Below are 19,465 nucleotides of genomic sequence, written 5' to 3' on the forward strand. Positions count from 1 at the left end.
ACTGCTTCATGTCGCCCAAAGGAGTTACGAGAAACAGCCGAGGTGGGGTTCAAAGCTTGGACCTCCCGGTCAGTAAGTCTAAACCTCGCACTGTCCACCGCACAGTCTGTGACGGGTTGCTCCAAGTCAGTCCATACAAAGAAAGTAAAAGTCGTGGACAGGCAATAGCTCAATCAGTAATTTGATTTAGAGTTTGACAAAGTGCTTGATCCTCAATGCAAAATTGAAACTAACACCTGAGTTTGGCCGTGCCAGAGGTGTTTTCCAGTTGGGCGAATATTTGTTTTGAGAATAAAGGTAAATAGATCTCCACACACCTACACACCTACAAGTTTCAGACATTAGGGGAGGAGAGGTCTGCTCTGGAATGAAGCACAAAGGTGTCTCCAAACTGTAAACATTGTTTTGCGTAGAATGTCTTACACATTTTCCTCTGTGCATTGTTATTTTTATTTGACTGTTTCGTTCATTAAATTTTGCATCTTCAGGTAACTCTTCTCGTAGTCTGACTTTATATGAATGGTCAATTAATTCGGAATTGGTTCTGGCTTGAAGGTGGTTTCACATGCTTAGCCTTCAGTGAAAAGTGGGTTACACTTTTACGTGATCCGACTATATTTAATGTCCCAATCTCTGACTGGAGCGCATATTCTTCGGGCGTATCGTAGCAGTTCAACAGATCAGGTAATGATGCCACGGGTAAAAAGATTTTTAAAAAAGATTCTCAGTCGTTTAGCTAATCGAACCTGATGAAATGTGATGGTATCCACAAAAGCCACTGGCTGTAAAGTTGTTGTGAATTGATCGAGGGTGTAGTGAAAGTGTTGCTTAGGGCACTTGGAGGCTAACGTTTATTGTGACCACTTCTGTACGAAAGCCACTTCACTCGGTTGCCTCCAGGATCCAGTAGACATGAACATCTCGAATGATGAAAAGCTTTAAAATGCTCCAGCCGAACTTGGATTTTTCTGGCATCAAGCAGTTTTCTAGGTAAATTGACATAGTATCATATTATCCACAGGGATGTACGTAAAGCAACTGAATCAAGCAACCGGATGCAACTATCCGCGCTATAAAGAAGGCATCTTTTGATAGTTAAGTAAAATTATGGCGATGGTTGCCAACCTAATCAAATGGTCCCAACTGGAAAGTGGTGCCTTCGGAATCTTCTAACGGACTGAGCTCATTTGCTTCTGAGGAGCTGTCTATTCGCAGAATGAACTATCAGGTAGACGAAAGCTGCATTCAGATTTTGATTTAATGATTTCAAACATTTCGTGGGTAATTCCAAACCGTTATGAGCACAATTGGTTTCTCTTTTTTTGTGGAACAATGCTCAGAAACGAAGTCGTCTAAATGGGACATCTTAATCACAGGTTAGCCCACGCTCCAACTTAATAGAAACTTTTACCACTCCCAACTAGCGACGTGGATAACATTAAATGACGTTTGATGTCATGAGGAGATCCCAACATGTGACCAGTGTTCCACGACTAAATGGGACATCTTAATCACAGGTTAGCCTACGCTCCAACTTAATAGAAACTTTTACCACTCCCAACTAGCGACGTGGATAACATTAAATGACGTTTGATGTCATGAGGAGATCCCAACATGTGACGAGTTGTTCCACGATTCTTTTCGGAACTTGCGGTAACATACTACGTACTCCTATAAGTAGTGGAAACGACTAACTTTATCTCAAACCCGAGATTCGTTTTTTAACGGAGTCATCCCATACTGAAGAGCACTGTGCTGTAATCATCAGTAGTGCACATACCACAAATCTCCAGAGTGGCTTGATTTTGTCGGTTCGGGGCTAGTAGCTGAGGACTATGCCATTCGACTGCAGGCGGTTGATCTGCAGTGATTAACCCTCACTCTGTCGGGATACAGTACCAATCAGTCCTCGGTCACGGAATCCGCATCACATAGTCACGTATTAAGAGACCACTTGTGTGACGACTTCTCAAAAGGGAGGTTCGTTTGTGTGATCTGTTCTTCTTTCGGAGCTACAAGGGCAGCGTGGTAATGATCCCAGTTTAGTCCGATTATACAATAAGCTGTCTGAAGAACCATTCAGCATTTGGTCATTCGAATCAACATCAGCGCTGGTAGAGGTTCACTCAACCAGCCATAACGCATTCAGACGATAAGAGGTATATCATCCCTCAAGTGCACCTTGAGATCCTACTCAATGGTGTTTTTAAACCAAATCAGCAATTCTACAAAATTGGATGGAACCACAAGGCACACGGAGCACGTATTCCCACAGGTTGTATGACGCACGAGAGAAGACCGGACCTAGACAACAACGTGCGTGTATTGAAACTAAAACTACAGGCACAAGTCAAGCACAGTGATAGCAATAGCTCAAGGTCACCTGAAGGGATGTAAAAGAGGGCTACTGCTTGGAAAATACTTGAAACCGATTGGGTAGTCAACGTTTTCGAAGAAGTTTGGTGACAATCGGTAGATTTATTGCTGAGCAACGTTTCGCTTTTGACACAAAAGCTTCGTCAGGCCAAGTGACTAGGTTGATCGAGATTTAAGGCGGAAGGAGAACCAATCAGCTAAGTCAAGCTAAATTTCTGTTGGATTTCCGCCGAGGGATTTTTAGTGTGTTAGAGTGGTTGAACGAGTGTTGGGTCAGTGGGGAAACCTACGAGTGTTTGGGTCCAGCCCAGGGTCTAGTTCTTCTGGTTTGGTTCATTTGATGGTCCCTATTGAACTTCGTTTGAACCTTCGGTCAGTCTGTGTGGGTGAGCTAGTACGAAGAAAGTTGTGTAAGAGGGATGCTGTGACCTTTGGTCGGTTGGGGTTTCCACCCCCATCCCCCGTTTTTTTCTAATGATCCTAAGTGGATTGACAACCACACCGTCACGTGTCAACTCGGCTTATCTAAGACCGCTTTCCATACGCTCGCTAGCTCCACACCTTCGATTCTATTCACGCTGTGATGCTTAGTAATTTCCACCGCCTCGGCTATCAGCCGCTGTGGTGTGAATCGCAGTCCCCGTCTTAAAACTTCCACATTCTCCAGATCTATTCTATGTCCCGTGTTTAAGGCATGTACCGCCATCGCTGGATCTTTGACCAGCGTTTGGTATTCTTCTGCATTCCTTGGTGGTTTGTTAATCCTTCTTTTATGCTCACCAATTCTGGTGTGCAATTCCCTGGCAGTCTGTCCTATATAAACCTTAGCGCAATCGGTGGAGTTAATTTTGTACACCCCACCGACTCAACACTTGTTCAACCACTCTAACACACTAAAAATCCCTTGGCGGAAATCCAACAGAAATTTAGCTTGACATAGCTGATTGGTTCTCCTTCCGCCTTAAATCTCGACCAACCTCGGAACCTAGTCACTTGGCCTGACGAAGCTTTTGTGTCAAAAGCGAAACGTTGCTCAGCAATAAATCTACCGATTGTCACCAAAATTTTTTTCGAAAACGAGGGCTACTGCTTCTTGTCTGAAGCTCTTGCTGGCTCGTCGGAGGTAACTGCAATAAGGAGAAGGAGGGATATACACACATTGGGTCATATGATGAGCACATGTAAGGAGGTGCAGTCAAATTTCAATTGCGTTACAGCATCACATTCCAATTATGTCACCAGAAGCAGTGTTGGAAAGATTGAATAACAATCTCCTTCATTTACATTCAGCTCCTTTCCTTCTAGTCTCACCAAGTAAAAGTACGGCTTATTTGCCATTGGGACTAACCTTGCTTGCATGGAACTATCCTACACTGTGTTTCTTGATTCGATATTACGCATGTTACCACAGGGGACAAGACGGCTCAGTGGTCAGCGCGCGAATTTCTAACCGGAATGTCCGTGGTTCGATCTCGACATCCGCCTCTCGACTTCCCTTGACTAGGCTTGGGCAACCTGGTAGTATCCTAGCTCTCTTGCTTCCTCCGGGTGGCATGGCAGCTAGGCAACGAAAAAGTGTCACGGCCGAACGATTATCTTAGCTTTATCTTTTATATTATCAAGGAATAACTACCCCAGCTAATGAACTGTGCTAATAACATGGTAGGATAACCTCATATTTACCATTCTTTACTCAGATGAATTGATTTCCTATAAACGCCTCTTACACTAGGGATGCTTTTTGTCCTTATCATAAAAGTGATCAATATTAATTGTGCGATGGAGATCTTTGTTCCGTTCAAAAACATCTGGGAGGATACGTTCATTACACTGACGAGATGGCAAGCATCCTGAAAGACCACTTACCACCGGCAATTGCGATGGTTATCACAAGAGGTCAGTTTGACAGTAAATTTTGCATTTCTGTGCCCCAGGATCTCAGGCTGTTTAGTATAGCTTTGCCAACACAAATAAATACGTCAAACGCCGCAGGTTTAACACACTCCAATAGCTGTTCAACTGGCCTACTGTCCACAAAACTGCATTGATGCTGATAAGCCCAGACACGTAGCTTCTGTTTGGACAAAGATGGTTTTTTCGCCGTAAAACGTATGTTCAACGGCTCAACCTGGTACTGTGTGGTCTATGACATGTCAGGTGCCCATGTCTACTCCCTGCAATCACGGGCACGTACCGTTGAAGCACACAATCACTAGTCATCCACCTATCATTAAGTGACTGATACGTGCAATAAGACTGATTTTAGCGAATATACACTCATCTGCAAACCAATTTTGTTCTTTAGAGAGACTCAACTGGAACCCAGCTGAATCTCTCTTTTATGATGTTCTCAGGCAACCGAATGTGCTGCACCAGGCCGCCTCATGTTGCCTGAGAACATCATAAACAAGAGATTAAGCTGGGTTCCAGGTGAGTCTCTCGAAAGAACCAAATTAGTGTGCAGATGAGTGTATATTCGCCAACTTCGTGCAATTTGGTTTCAAGTAGAACATAAGGTTGACGGAAACTCGGGGACTGCGCCTACCTGATGAGCCCCAAGAAGGGCGAAACCGGTCGTGGGCTGTCGATGGATTTTCAGCAACCTTATGAGTAGTACATTACAAATAAGACTGATTCTATTTCAGTCTGGAAGCGTAAGAAAGTATAATTGCCATTAAAACGAATAACAAAATAAGTAGAGCTCGCCAGTATCAGAGGTCTTTGAGTGTTTACTTGCCAGTGTGGGCTATCTGCTTACTTACAACACTTATGCTTGGCACATGGCATTTAGTGTACATTTTTGCCGTTTAAGCTCACACCAGACCCAGTATGACGGACACTTTGCGCCCGATGTGCGAGTCCTGATTGTGATAGCGCTTGTACGATTCTGTGCTAAGGCGGTGATCTCAAAGCAAGGAATTGGTTAGTTAGTCTAAACGCACGATCTAGGTGTCCTATCTGACAAGTACTGTGTAGTGTAATTGCCGGACGGACAGTTGGTAATAACTGCGGCGAAACCGAATTCTACGAACTTAACCTGCGTTTTTCCGTAGTCGCAAGTGGGCAGTGAACAATACATTGACTGTATAGATAGGTAGACCGTGGTTCTATAGGGGATTAACAGTAAATCGTGAGGAGAATTGAAGAAAGGCTTACGACTAGATTGAACCTTGGGCAGTTAGCAACACAGGATGGCATACGAAGGGCAGCATGCTATCGGACAAATTAAACGGGAAAAATGGTGTTCAGTTCAAGGTGGGACAAATTTTTGACAACAAGCCCAGAAATAAATATAAACAAATCGTCTATAGAAAAACGGTTGAGGTAGAGTCAACTCTGTATGAAATAGAACGGTTCAGTCTTGAAACTTGAGTAGTCACCGAAAGGGTGATGAATTAGCCTGAGGAATAGGAAACAAATAATTATGTCACGTAATTAACAGCACTTGCCACGCCTCGAAAAGCATCCAACATTGTTTGTCCTTTCTTCGGTTGTTGGTCTTTAGACGCGTGTTCCCATATCAAAATTTTTACATACGTTGGGATTCATTTCATCTGACTGGAACTGTTAGTGGCATGAATTCGACTGAGACGTCTCTCTCTTTTATCTCACATTCTCCTTTTACCCTTCCGCATTCATCGCTTGCATTCACTTTTTGAGTTTGTGGCCATGTTCTTAAAAAAATAAATGTCAATACTAAAGTTTCAAAGGTTTAACCATGACTGGGGAAATTTGACAGCACAGTTTCTACCATTCGTTACCATTTTGGTCAGTGCAGACTTGGTGTGCTATGAGATAAGAACTGATATTGATATAAATCCAAAACATTTTATGGCAACAGTCGAACTGTGATTAGTCACATTAGTCAAAGTTCAACACCTCCCTCTGATAATATTTTCCTTTAATATTAGCACACTAGTGCTCAGAGAACAACATAGCACCGAAACCTTGCAGACTTTTCGCTTTTTTATGTTCGATGTGAGATCTGTTACAATCAAATAGGAAAAGTATGCTGTTTCAGCTCCTAAATACATCAGTCAGAAAGGGAACGAATTCCTGGAGCCAGTTTCTGTCAGCTATCAATGATGGGACCACCTTGCGGAACAGATCAATCCACCCGGCCACTGCAGAAAAACAGTTTAGAAGATGATAAATCTGTGCAAAAAATCAATCAATTGAAAAGGACGCAAAATGCTAGTAGAAATTGCCTAAAAAAGTAACAATATGGATAACAGTATTTCTTGGATGCACTTTGCCGCCGGCATGGGGTATTACGATTTTCAGACACAACAGTTGGTTTGTGCATGCGGTTCGATGATATGCGCCAACGACGTTTTTTCCAGGGCAAGATCATGGTTAAACGTGGATTTTAAAAACTCACTCCTATCACACATGCAGATGCTGACTGTGGGACAAAGTTCCAGCTTGAAACACGTAGATCAAATTTATTGTACAGAATGTCCTGAGTAACTTTCGAGAAAATGATAATGACACGTTGGGACATTTTACAGAATGAACACTATGAAGCAGACCCTTGCACATACGGTTGATTACGGTAGAAAAAGGGTGTCTAGTACTGGTCATCTAATCAAAACGCCACTAGGCATACGGTGCAAATATTAGTGATTTTCATATATTGAGATTTTAAAATTCCAGCGCCGCTCAGCCGAAACTTCTTTATTCCAACTTCGAACACGGGCAAAATACAAATCCACAGGTTCCGGCAGGTCACGATCCGGTTACTGATAGCTCATCAGCAGCGCCCTGATCGTTCATCTAAACAGAAACGATCGTTCCTGTTTCTTCAGTCAGACAGTTAACATCAGTTTCGATGGTTATTGCAGTGACCACATCTTGGGTCCTGACTAATTACTGAAATACTAACAGTAGTGGTGGAACAGCAATCTTCAAATTTAATCTTGAAGAACGGTTGTTTAAATGGTTTTGAAGAATCTTGATGTCCGAATTGATAATGGCGGACGTGGCCACGGACAGTGGTCATGTATTGCCCCTCAGCTTCTCACGATATGTTGAATATTCTAGGTTGGATGAACTTGCCTAATGAAGGTACAGTACCACTGACCAGTAGCGTCAAACGTCCCCTTTAGAAATGATAAGAGAAATTGTCAGTTTAGCTGCCAAATATAGATCAAACTGTTTTTACGCTGTAAGATAAACCGTTGCTTCCTTATAACTAAGTTATTAAGTTCGCATTGGATCGTGACTGATTCAGATTCACGGAAAATCTGAGAATCAAAACACTAAGTTCCAGCAATCGTTTCCGGCAGTCGCGATAAGCAATCCTTTATATAGATGGTGTTTTTTTAGGTCAGTGTATCAGCGCGGCCTTCCTCCTCTGTATTTGACTTTTTCTATGGTGTGCGAATCAACGTCCTTCGGCCTCCGCGAGTAAGCAATAAAGTAATGCAATGAGAACGAAATGTTTTTATCTGCTTCCATTTCTTGGATCAACAAAGTAACTGTTTTAGGTTCGCTAGTTTTCTAGTCTATTCTTCACACTTCGACGGATTTTCAGCAAACTTATGAGTAGTACATTACAAAGATATACAACCTCCAAATTTGTCTTCAATGAACTCCAGTCGACCTCTTTATAACTCATGAGTAACTGATGCTACCTCGTGACCGTCTACCAAGATTTTTAACGCGCCCAAATGATGGTAACAAAATTCTTGTGGTTGATTTTTGACTGATAAGAGGAACGTCATTGGATTGCCTGCGAGAGCATTTTCCCTTTTGGGGAATTGAAGTGTGTCTCAAGTGCTCCCCGAGTCAAAGTGGAATTTCCGCAGGTTGTCCAAAAACAAGAGAACTGTGCATGAATTGCGCTATCGGAGAAAGATGGTATAGTTTGAAACGTGTGTTGGCACCTATTTATAACCCACCATTACATCTAAACCGTGTTTTTTTCGAGGAAAGCAAAATGCTTGGTTTCAGAATGGAAGTTTAATCAATAAAAAAGACTGGGTTATAAATCCGCATTTACATGTGAGTTTTAAAGCCCCCCTGACGATTGGTCAAGCAGGGTTAAGCAACCTTGATTGATAAGTGCACATTATAGCTGAAAACAGATTTTTCATGTGATGTCCTTTTCAGCAACCCCTCTCGGTTATCTGTTCCAATCGATCCCATTCTTTCACCTTATTCTTCAATCTGTGTCTGAGAACGCTTCACTTTAACCAGCTTCATCGTACACCTTTTTAGACAACTCACTGAAACTCCAAAACTTTGAGGGTTTTTCCGTTTCACTTCACTTTTCTTGTCCCAAAATGCCCTGGCATGAAACTTTCCATCCTAATGCTTTCAACCAGGATAAGATAATCCGTTTGTTACCATCCAGCGCTCGTTCCTTCAGTCTACTGGACTCATGAATGTGTTCGGAGCATTAAATTACCGATCTCCCTCAACTTCCGGGTTGATGGCCCGGAAATATGTAACAAACAGCGATTGAATAGCAACTCCAGTCATCCTTCAGTGACGCAGTTCAGGCAATGACCTATCAGACGGATGGTTCTTGATGCCCTGCGGGATACTATTTTGAGCAGGATAATTATAGTAAAAAACTTTCGAAATGCGTTCCACTATATACTGCATATATAAGAGTTAATAGCACTGCTTATCAACCACATAGTGTCCAGAAACTAAACGAAGGGTCGTGAGTTCGTAAACTGCATACTGTTGGTGATTCCCCACTGAGGTCGGACTTGGTAAGGGCACTTTTTCAGACTTTGGAAGCACCCGGGTGAAAGGATATTTTCTAGAATTTCACCACGAGAGACGAAGACATGAACAATTGGGAACTGTTTGAAAACCAGACGGTAAAACCTAGTGCGGTGATTGAGTAACACATGAGCAGGGTCAAGGACAACATTGAAATGCACTCAGCAACGTTTTTCAAGGATTTCTGCAGTCAAATGTGTACGCGTCAAATGCAGCGTCGTTTGGGTCCCTTTTGATCGGTGTAAGATTAGTTGGCAGTCAGATGCGACCAGTATTTGTGATACTTTGAAACCATTCAATCAAACAACATAGACAAAACTCTCGGCGCATTGTCTTTGTGACTCTTAGTGAGCACTTTTAACGAATAGGAAATTTTACCGTCAGATAGATGGAGTTGTCATGGGATAACCGTTAGGCATCGTTCCGGATGAAATATTCATGACCATCAAAATGTCTGTATCTCGTTTCAGACTTCATGTACATTGAATAAGCAGTCCTTTTTTGATCCACTGTTCATCTTGGGAATATTTAATAAAGCATTTGAAGGCGTAAAACTTATCATTTACCCATGGTGGCACGACTTGGCAGAGGAGTATGAAGGAGATCACGAAACGCTTGGGTGCTGTCGGTGCTACTCGCCTTCCAGGATGGGGACCGCCTGATCCTCACTGTGCCTGGTTGGAGACACTACAGGATATGGCTGCCAACCGATGTCAGTGGCGTTCTTGTTGTCAGTTTCTATCTAGATTGTCTGACTGAGTGCCCTTCGGATGTTTTAGGAACGATTGTGGTAAACTAGCACTAAGTCCCTTCCCCATCCACCTTTACTCTTTTCTTTACAATAAGGCTTTCAAATGAATCACGACTGTACGGCATTGAAGCATCGGTGTTGAACACTGATGTCATGCTGTCAATGATGATGATGACGACGACTTGGTGTCTGTGAGCAGTCAACGCGGGTTAGCGAATATACAGGCTTCTTAAACATCGTCCTAGGGTAACATTTTTTTCGACAGCAGAACAAGAGTATGGATAGGTGATATCTTCCAAGAAGAAACTTAACTACCATTAACAGCATTTGGCTAGAAAAAATCAAGACAGTTTTGTCAACTAATAGGGATGCAGTCAGCTGGCTAGATGATCACGTGAAACTTCTGAAGGAATCTCAATTGCCGTTACCATTTCACCTTCAATTGAAAGATATATACCTTCAAACGCAGGAATAATAATTTCAGGAGGAGGAAAACCAACCGCTCTGGTGTTCCCGACGTCCCGCTGATTGGTTCTCATCATATAAAACGAAAAGCCAAAATAATTTGTAGATATTTTCTTTCTAAGCATGCTAAACCCTCAGGGAAGCTAGCTTAACAGGACATGCCTGTACAATCACACTGATCAACCTGCGTAACCTCAATGTGGCTGAATATTGCTTGGCCACCCTTCATGAACTAGGAATGTTTATATGGTGGCTATCCCAGAGAGAACAGTTGCCTGTCGATTCAAGCAACGGTATGCACAATGTACGGCTGCCGGATCAACATTTTGCTAATCTGCATTCAAAACAGAAACAATTGTGCTCAAAGTCCCTAAAAAACGTGCGTGTGTGCCGAATAAAGCATGGTCCCAATTGGATTACACAAACAAAGGGAGCGTAAATGTGCTTTCACTGACATCATTCTGGTTAGTGGTGTCACTGTGGTTTGGATGCGTACTATCTGGTGAAAGAGTAAATAAATTTGGGCGTCTATAAAACTTGCAGAAGAGTGCTGTTCAACGGTAATGGTCTGTTTCTGGCTTTCGGTAGCAAAGTTTACTGTGCCGCGTCGTACATTCTGTGTAGTTTGATCATCAGGACTGTCGTCATGTCATCGGTAGAATGTATCCTCTGTCTGGCAGATGTAAAACACTATCCAGTGGATTACCGACCTTGAACTCCATTGTATCCCTGTGTTTTATTAATGTAACCCTTATTATTGAGATGGGCTGTATCAGATCATCTGTCTAGCTACAGGACAACAACGTCTGGGTTTTGCCTCGGCTGTTTCAGTGTGTCTAAGCGGAATTATGTCGGAGAGTATTTTGTCATACATGTGAGGCAGTAATTTGGTAAATAAGGTCAAATCGTCTAGCTTTAAACCAGTCTTCAGCATCAGGAGAAGTCGGGATGAGATGAGGAGTCTTGAGTAAAGTAGCCATATGAATAACGTATGAGTGATCAAGTTTTTGGAGATCACTCATGAGAACTCAAGACCGGTAAAAGTGTGTGAGAAGCTGATGGATGATACATTTTTCACGTTTTCGGTTATGGTTGGTGGAAAATGTGGTTTCACTTCGTTGAAGAACAACGAACTCGCAAAATTCTTTACGAGATTTTTCATGTTTTCACTGCTAAAAGTGGTAAGATAGCAGGTTAATTTTATTCTGCAGACAAACGATAGTCCCATATGAACGAGGAGTGGAGAGGTCCGGAGTTCAGTGAGCTGCTACAATTTGAAGGTTTGAACTGGGTGCTAATAGTTAAATGATTGAAGCAGCGTATTAATCCTTGGGGGTTTTACGAGTTGGCACTTCCATGTATGCCCAACACATGGTTACAACGAGTAAGATGATCCAGTCCAGTCTAGCGGCTCTTGTATTTGTGGATGTTTGGGTACAGTGACCGGCAATATGTGCACAAATGACTCGAGTTCAAAAGGGAATAGTTTAAAACGTTTAAACCTTTATTGATCTTCGTGGAGCGTGCAACTTCCGCTTTTATTTCCAGTCAACCGGCTGATAAGGGTGAGTGAAATGATTGGCGTACAAGTTTGATAAAGCGAGCTCAATAAGTAACTCAAAAACTTTTCTTGGCTCAGTAGTCCTCTGGTCATCCGATTTATGCATCACGTTTCTACTCATTGTTCCTACTCTATTCTCATCTCTCGGTTAAGTCATTTCAGACCGTGCATGAGTACGAGTCCCACGGGTTTATTTTGGGAAAGGATACATACGACCAACAGTCCGCCCTAAATTAATCCGTTTTTTAGGAATTGTATATATATATAAATGAGCTCAAGATGACCTGTTGATTGAGACGCTAACTTAGTCAGAGAAAGGACGGTGGTTCGAACCCCACCCCATAGGTCGATTGCTCCTGCCTAAGCTTGGGTAATCTGGCAGCGTCACAACCCTTGTGCTTTCTTCGAGCGGCACTGCAGCGAACACTTTTCACCAAAAGGGTGACTGATCAAATAACGCTATTGCCGAATGCATATTTATTGAATAGCATGTAGATATCATCAGTGAAATCCAGCTACAGACATTTTGATTACGTTAAAGGTTTGAGAAACCAATCTCCCTGATTGTGTTTATTCTGCTTTGATTGACTGTTTTGAAAGAGATGCGACTGATAGGAGATTCCCCCTCAAGTGGATTCCATTCATAACACTCGTTACATTGGTGCTCACATGGTGATTACAATTTAAAGTATCCGTTAGACTCAAGTGCAGTCCCGTCAACCACTAGACACTTATCAAAAATACCTAGCATTTCGCTCGTCCATTCCACAAGGAAACTACGTTTGTTTGGGTTATCCAGCTTCATTTATTCCTTCGGAAGGCAAACACGTCCATCAACACTCTTTGGAAATGCGACCTGCGTCAAAAGTAATTCCGTTATTTTGATGCCTTTTGGCTAGAGCGACTGGTGTGGACTGTCCCTAGAAGAAAGAGCATAAGCGTCCTGCAAACGAATGAAGTGTGAATATCAAACACATTGGTAAGAAGTTTCACCAGTTACTCCTTACGCTGAAGTATAGATACTAATAAATCTGTCTCCGAGGATTGGATTCTTTTCAATTCATCTCCTTCACTTGCCAAGTGATTTTCAGGCTAAGAAGTATTACACACAGCGAGATCAACTCACTTCTTGTATGATCCATGAGTTGTAACATGGATGCTTCCCACTCAATGCAACGGTTTTCTTTGGCTGGTCATGAGGCGGATGCAGAATGAACTACGGTCTAGGTCAAATTGGCCTTAACTCTGTCATAATCAGTCACAAAACTTAGCTTGACCTTCTGGTCCGCTGACCAGCGAATCTCAACGCTTTGTTGTTTATCATATAAACCCGAGATTTCCTGCTAGTAAGAAAGGCTTGCGAGCAGTTGGATTCTTCACTGCATGAAAGTCTCAAAATCTAAAAGAAACCTCCAAGAAATAAGAAGCGGCGGACAAAATCGTGGTGGTCTGTTTTGGTACCTCAGTCGGCCCAAGCATCATGGCATTACAATGAGCACATTCTCATACAATGCCATGAAAATGCATTCGCTGCGTGTTGTCCAAGATGAAACATTTGACTTGTTATGGATGAAAAACGAGCGAGAGCATTCTTCCATTGCTAAGAATGAGGGGAAATTCGCGCGTCTATAGTGACATCACATGAGAGAGTTGGTGTATTCGAAATACGATTGTGTGGATACGGATTTGATCACAGGTTAAACAGATCGGTAGGCTTACTGTGTAGGGACATCCGTCCTGAGTCCTTGACGTCTTGGCTGCTTTCTATTGAGCACCAAGACGGGTTAAGTAATGAAATTCTCCAAGCCTGTGTGTATGGCCTTTTTCTAGGCGTCTCCACCAGAACCGGATTTTCCCTCGACCTAAGGTCAGAAGTAATAATATATTTGCACCCACCTGGTGCCTGTCCTGGCACCGCTATATTGGTCTTCCGCTTTCTAGCCACATTTTGTGAATGCGCTCCGGTGCCACACAGTTCACGGTGCCTGAACAGAACAGCTGGTTGTGGATCCAGATGTTTTCAATTCCTTGCAGTTTCACACGTGTGTAAGGGCGATCCTTCACCATACTGAGTCTAACCAACGGAGAAGATAGACAACAAGATAACCGCCCACTTGTAACACCCTTTCGGTGCCAAGCTGTCACGCCACCCGAAGGAAGCACGATGGCTAAGATACTGCCAGGTTGCCTAAGCCTAGACAGGGAAAGTCGAGAAGCAGAGGTCAGGTTCGAACCACGGACCTTCCGGTCAGTAGCTTCGCGCTCTAACCACCCGAGCCATCTCGTCCCACTGGCTGCCATACTACCAGAGGAAGTCACGAAGGCTGAGATACTGTCAAACGCCCAAGCTTAGGCAGGGAAAGTGGAATTACCAGGGTTAGGATCGATACACGGACCTCGAATCTAACAACTCAATCTGCAAAACATGGCCAGGACACCTACTTTTGGCGACTACCCAGTCGAAGTGCAGACGAGTACACATTTTGACACATTGGAAACGCGATGCTGGTTTTCAGTAATCATGATTCCATGTCATTCTTTGATCGTGTGAATAGTTTGGCGTGTTACTAGTGGTTTCAAAAGATGTGCTCGTTTTACTCCTGAGAAAGCGCCACTGTAATTTCTTCAGAGCGTGAGGTTCACTAAGTTAGTTCATCCCCGTCCTCTGCAACGTCTGGTGAGGTTGGTCCCATTCAAACTTCGATGGGCGAGTGGAAAACGTAGAGAATTCATTGTTCAACATAACCGCCACATCTTCAGATTCAGTGAGATTTCCACCTGTCAAGAGGGCTTGAAGTGTATGTAAATCCGTAGGCTTACTCCAAAGAACATATTTTGAAACTGACGGAAGTTATTACGCAAAAAGCCAATTATACGACAACCTTTGCTCTTTACAAAGGAAAAGGAGGAAAAGGATAAAAGACTGACATCTATCGCGAAATCAACCTCCTATGCACAGCAAGCCCTCCTATTATTCGTATCCTGCGTCCTTCCACTTGCACTTTCCAGAGAACGTTCCCGGAGAGTAGCTTGGATTTCGAGGCGGTCAAATTAAGAATGAATACATTCTTTCCGCAACACAAATTGAAGTGGAATGTTAGGAACAAGATCCACCGCTCTGTGGACTTTTTGTGAACTTCATCAAATCCTCCAGCTCAGGCGACAGAGAAGCCTTGTGGATAGTCCTACAAAAGCCTGCCCGTCCGAGCAAATTCGTTCGCCCTATCATAGCCTTTCGCACTGGAATAAATGCCCGTGCGACTTCACGGGCATGTTCGATAGCGGAGTAAAACAGGTCTATGCTCTTGCTGCTGACCGACTTAGCGTCTATACGGTGGCGATCACCACAGAGTCACTGGATCATTTCCAGGGTATTCCAACCATTCAATACCGATTGTTTGATTTGATTCAAGGTGTCTCTTGGTCAAAACAATGCCGCGCAAGTCCAGCTTCTGTATACAACTGATTGAAGATGATTGCACCTCAGTTTTGTTTCTGAAGCGGAATTACAGCTGCTGATTTATACGTTCGATTGGGTGGCAATCGGCTTTGCCTTGGACGTAAAAATTTCAGAAACCTTTAGATTTTATTATCATGCACCAAAATTTAACTACCAAATACTGAGTAATCTGCTTGATGGTCGTGAATAAGTCTGATGCCAGCGTTTCTCCCAACTTCGTAGCACACTACCCATAGGCTTGAAGTTTGTAAATGTAATAAACTCGCAGCATTTGGTAGTCTGGAACACGTGGACACCAGAGTTGAAGTGTATAAGGCTGTTGTTTGCACTACAGTACGTCGGCGAATCTTGCATGCCATAGAAATAAAATTTTCAGCTTCTTGATCGATTTCGACCCAACCATGAGCACAAAGTCTTTCGGATTGGAAGCCGACAACCGAAGTACCTCAAACAACAAGCATTGATGGAGTTGAATACAGCTTAATTGGTTAGGCCAGGGATGGACGAGGACTGATGAGGACATCACATAATCGGGACGCCCTAAATTCTGCTATCGGAACGTCTTTCGTAGGTATGAAAAACCGTAACCTCTACCCTTTATCATAGCAGGACCTATCACTTGAGATAACCGTCTGGAAGATGGCTAGTATGACTAGCATGAGGAAGTTTGAGACCCGATATGTCTCCGAGCATACCATTCTGAAGTGACTTAGTCTTCTCAATGCAGCATCGTCTGTGTGAATTTGAGCAACACGCGGACGCAAGTGGCTTGGCAGGATCGATTTTGTGAGTCACCAGCGTACCCAGCGATCCATTTGCTGTTTGTATCCAGCTGGAACCGATGAAATATTGTCTACATTTCGAAACAGCTCTTAAATGATATTCATACCTTGGGGCCGGCAACAAGCGACCTTTTGGTTACCGAGATACCGACCATTTATGGGCTACCAACTTGTCGGTGTTTTAATGAATACTGCTTGCGTGATTCTGTACTGAAAAGGGTGTGGTATTGTGCTGAAAATTAAAGGAACTGGTCGGGTACCAGATACCTCGATGGTAAACAAGTAGCTGGTGCTGGCGCCCGGTGACGTGCCATCATATTTAGGCTCACAACGGGTCTCTACAAGATCGATCACCGATCTCATTCCCTCGGTTTACGCCGGCTCCAAGTACCTTCGTAGGGTAGCGAATTCGGCTTCCACTTAACAGTATGTTGCCACATTACGCTGCGCAAACCCTCATCATTTTTTTCACTGTTGATTGACAAAACCGATTGGGACGCAAACCATTCAAATGTGGCTGAAAGTCTCAGTGGAATGACCGGTCACTATCAACTGAACCATTGGAAGAGTGCACCAGGATAGTTGCGTGGAGCTGGTGTGTATGCCTTGGCGAAAGTGAGGCCTGGGGTAATAAGGCTGGCTGCATATAACGGCCTACTTAATGTGCGGGAACAACGGTGCTGGAGCCAACCATGACTTAATAATGGTGGAAATACAGGCATCCTCTGTTGGTTCTGTTAAGTTTAATCGTCAAGACTAAGCTGGGATGATTAGGCTTCTACTGGACAAATCATATAGACGTGTCATGTATCAGGACAGTTAGGTTCTGCGTGGATGGTCGTTATCCAGATCGCTTTCTTGACTAGCGGATATTCCCGAGGTCTGAAGCAAAATTTGTGGCTTTACACGCTTACGTAGCAGTAGAACTTCCAGTGTGTCCTACTTAGGACTCCATTGCTTGAGTGAAAAAGGACATGTTGTTCATCAGTTTCAGCCATCTGTTTAAAGTCACCTGTCTGGTGGAGCTAATTTTGTGTCAGACCACATCCTGCCCCAGCAATGTTGGCTCTTCGAAGGAACACGTTGTCCAGGATTCAGTCTGTTTTCTTGTCCGAAGGGTTTTGTGCAGATGTTGCAAGCGTACTCGAATATACCATCTGTATGCTGTGTGGATTTAGCTACCACACAGTTGTGAAGACATCACAACAACCCCAGAAACCACAATCTTTGTATCAACGCTCACGTATCGATTGCACGAGACGGTATCCAAGGTGGACAAGTACCAGATAAGTGCCCCTAAATACAAGTCTATTGACTTTTTTTTAGAGGATCTGGCTGCCGGTTAGTGTACGGAAAGAGACTAGCTTTATCTGAGGACCTCTAGGCTTGTGATTTAACCGAGTATTCATGATAAAGATCTGACCGGGCCTGACCAGCTACAGTATATCCTCGATGCTCACTGGTTATATAACAAATAGGGCGCGCTTCAAATTCACTAGCTCTTCAAACCTAGCACCAGTGAAAAGAAGGCCTTCGCTGCGGAGCTGTTTATTCGGAAATGCCAACGGACCGGTTATAGACCATTGGACAAGGGAGCAAAACTCTAATCTGCATCTTAGTTACAAAAACTGGACACAGATCTTCTCCCGAACGAGTCTTCCTGGAGATTCATTGCCTCCAATCATTCGTCGGTCAAATAAAAGCAAATGTTGCAAGGTGGCCCCACGAATTCCGCAACAGAATTCCATTTTTCAATCGACGCAAAGCGAAATTCTACGAACAACGCATACTACTCGCGTGCCTCCCGATCAGTAGTATCACCGTTACACCAGTAGCCCGAAACTGTTACTCAAGTTATCACGTATTTTCGCCATCTCACCCTAGATATGTTCTGTTGTAGCATGGACTAGGTACTTGGATATTAATACAGCTAAATAGTCGGTGTAACAAATAACAATTCCAAGAATAGTGCAGCATACTGTGTGGATCTATTTTCCTCCAGTCCGTGACCAACTGGTGTCTTTGAAAATTACACTAAAACCCCATGAATTCAAGGTATGTTAAAGTCACCTACTGGATTGACGACAATCTCTGGCAGCGACCAGTTACCTTTTTTCGCGACTCATGCACTTCCTTGTTGTCTGATCAAAATTATTCAGCACTTCAAAAAAAGACAGTGAAACAACTTTTACATCTGTGCTTATTTTCTTTGCTCTTTATGATCAGTTGAATCAATACCCATGTAAGCTCAAATGCCTAAGCAAATACCGAAGAACTTCCTATCTAGAAGGAATCGCTTAGAGATGGTTCATTTTGTCTAGCTTAGATCACTCAGGTGTCATAATACCACCTTTGGATTTTATTGCTTGTCTGTCGGATTGCATTCCTTTATGGTGCATTGCAGTCAGTTTCGGTGATGCATCGGAATCTGTACTGCTTAAAAGTCTAGAAATTTTGTTGCCACGAGCTAAGCTGATAAAATTGTCGAGAAAAATTTGAATCAACAGCTTCTAGCAGGATGATAGCAAAAAAAGCTAAGGGAGAAACATCCAAGTTTCAAAGTAATTACATGGCTTGACCCATGCGATGAAAGTTGATCAATCTGTCTTAGAGCAGTCCAGTGCTACTCTTCCTAAAAAATCACATAGATAGTGTAAGATAGGTAGGCTGACGCAGTTGTATGGCAGTTCTTTGTACACGAATCGGCAGACATAAGAGCTGATCGGTAGCCTAGGGAAAACGTCTCACAAAGCTAAGCTATAAGGCGAGTTCTCGATTTGAAAAGAATGTTCTGACTCAGTAGGTAGCAAGCCTAGACGACTTGGATACGAACGGGGTAAATATTGCAACAGAGCGCTTCCAGTCCTGGCTATCAGTTCTCAGTGCTCTTCATCCAATTTGAAACTCATTCGATGGAACACACTGCCAGGTGCAATACACTTTTGTTACGTTTTTAAACACTGTCGCAGCAGAATGCGTCCACCAAACATTCTCATTCGATGAATCAACCACCCTAGCCTGATGAGCCTCACTGAGGAGGAAACGCGCTGTGTATTACTTTTGAAGTCTAAAAACATCCTGCCTTCATACTTCCTACCGAAGCTAAACGAGGCAAGTGTACTCATTCTGTATGAGGTGATTTCGATATAATCACTCGAATGATGACCGTCCTGGTCTCTGATAAACCTCGCAACTTAAAGTGAAACCACTGGCTTCCGTGGCCAAATTTCGATTCCTTATCCTTTGACTACATATACTTGGACTACCATTGTTCCATCCAAGGTATTATTGCTCATCCACTGAATTTGTTCGGACCACATTCACCCAACTTC

General features: G+C 43.2%; 1 protein-coding gene across 1 annotated transcript; it reads right to left on the reverse strand.

Annotated features, from left to right (window-relative positions):
* Positions 1 to 3,778: 3,778 nt before the first annotated feature.
* On the reverse strand, positions 3,779 to 14,373 carry T265_00491 (hypothetical protein; the record flags this gene model as incomplete). The annotated part of the gene is made up of 5 exons (XM_009164295.1): positions 3,779 to 3,972; positions 9,681 to 9,801; positions 9,937 to 10,054; positions 13,837 to 14,239; positions 14,334 to 14,373. 5 exons carry the CDS (start codon positions 14,371 to 14,373, stop codon positions 3,779 to 3,781), a joined length of 876 nt encoding a protein of 291 aa, XP_009162559.1.
* Positions 14,374 to 19,465: the final 5,092 nt, after the last annotated feature.

Source organism: Opisthorchis viverrini (assembly GCF_000715545.1).
Source record: "Opisthorchis viverrini unplaced genomic scaffold opera_v5_5, whole genome shotgun sequence".
Classification (NCBI taxonomy): Eukaryota; Metazoa; Platyhelminthes; class Trematoda; order Opisthorchiida; family Opisthorchiidae; genus Opisthorchis; species Opisthorchis viverrini.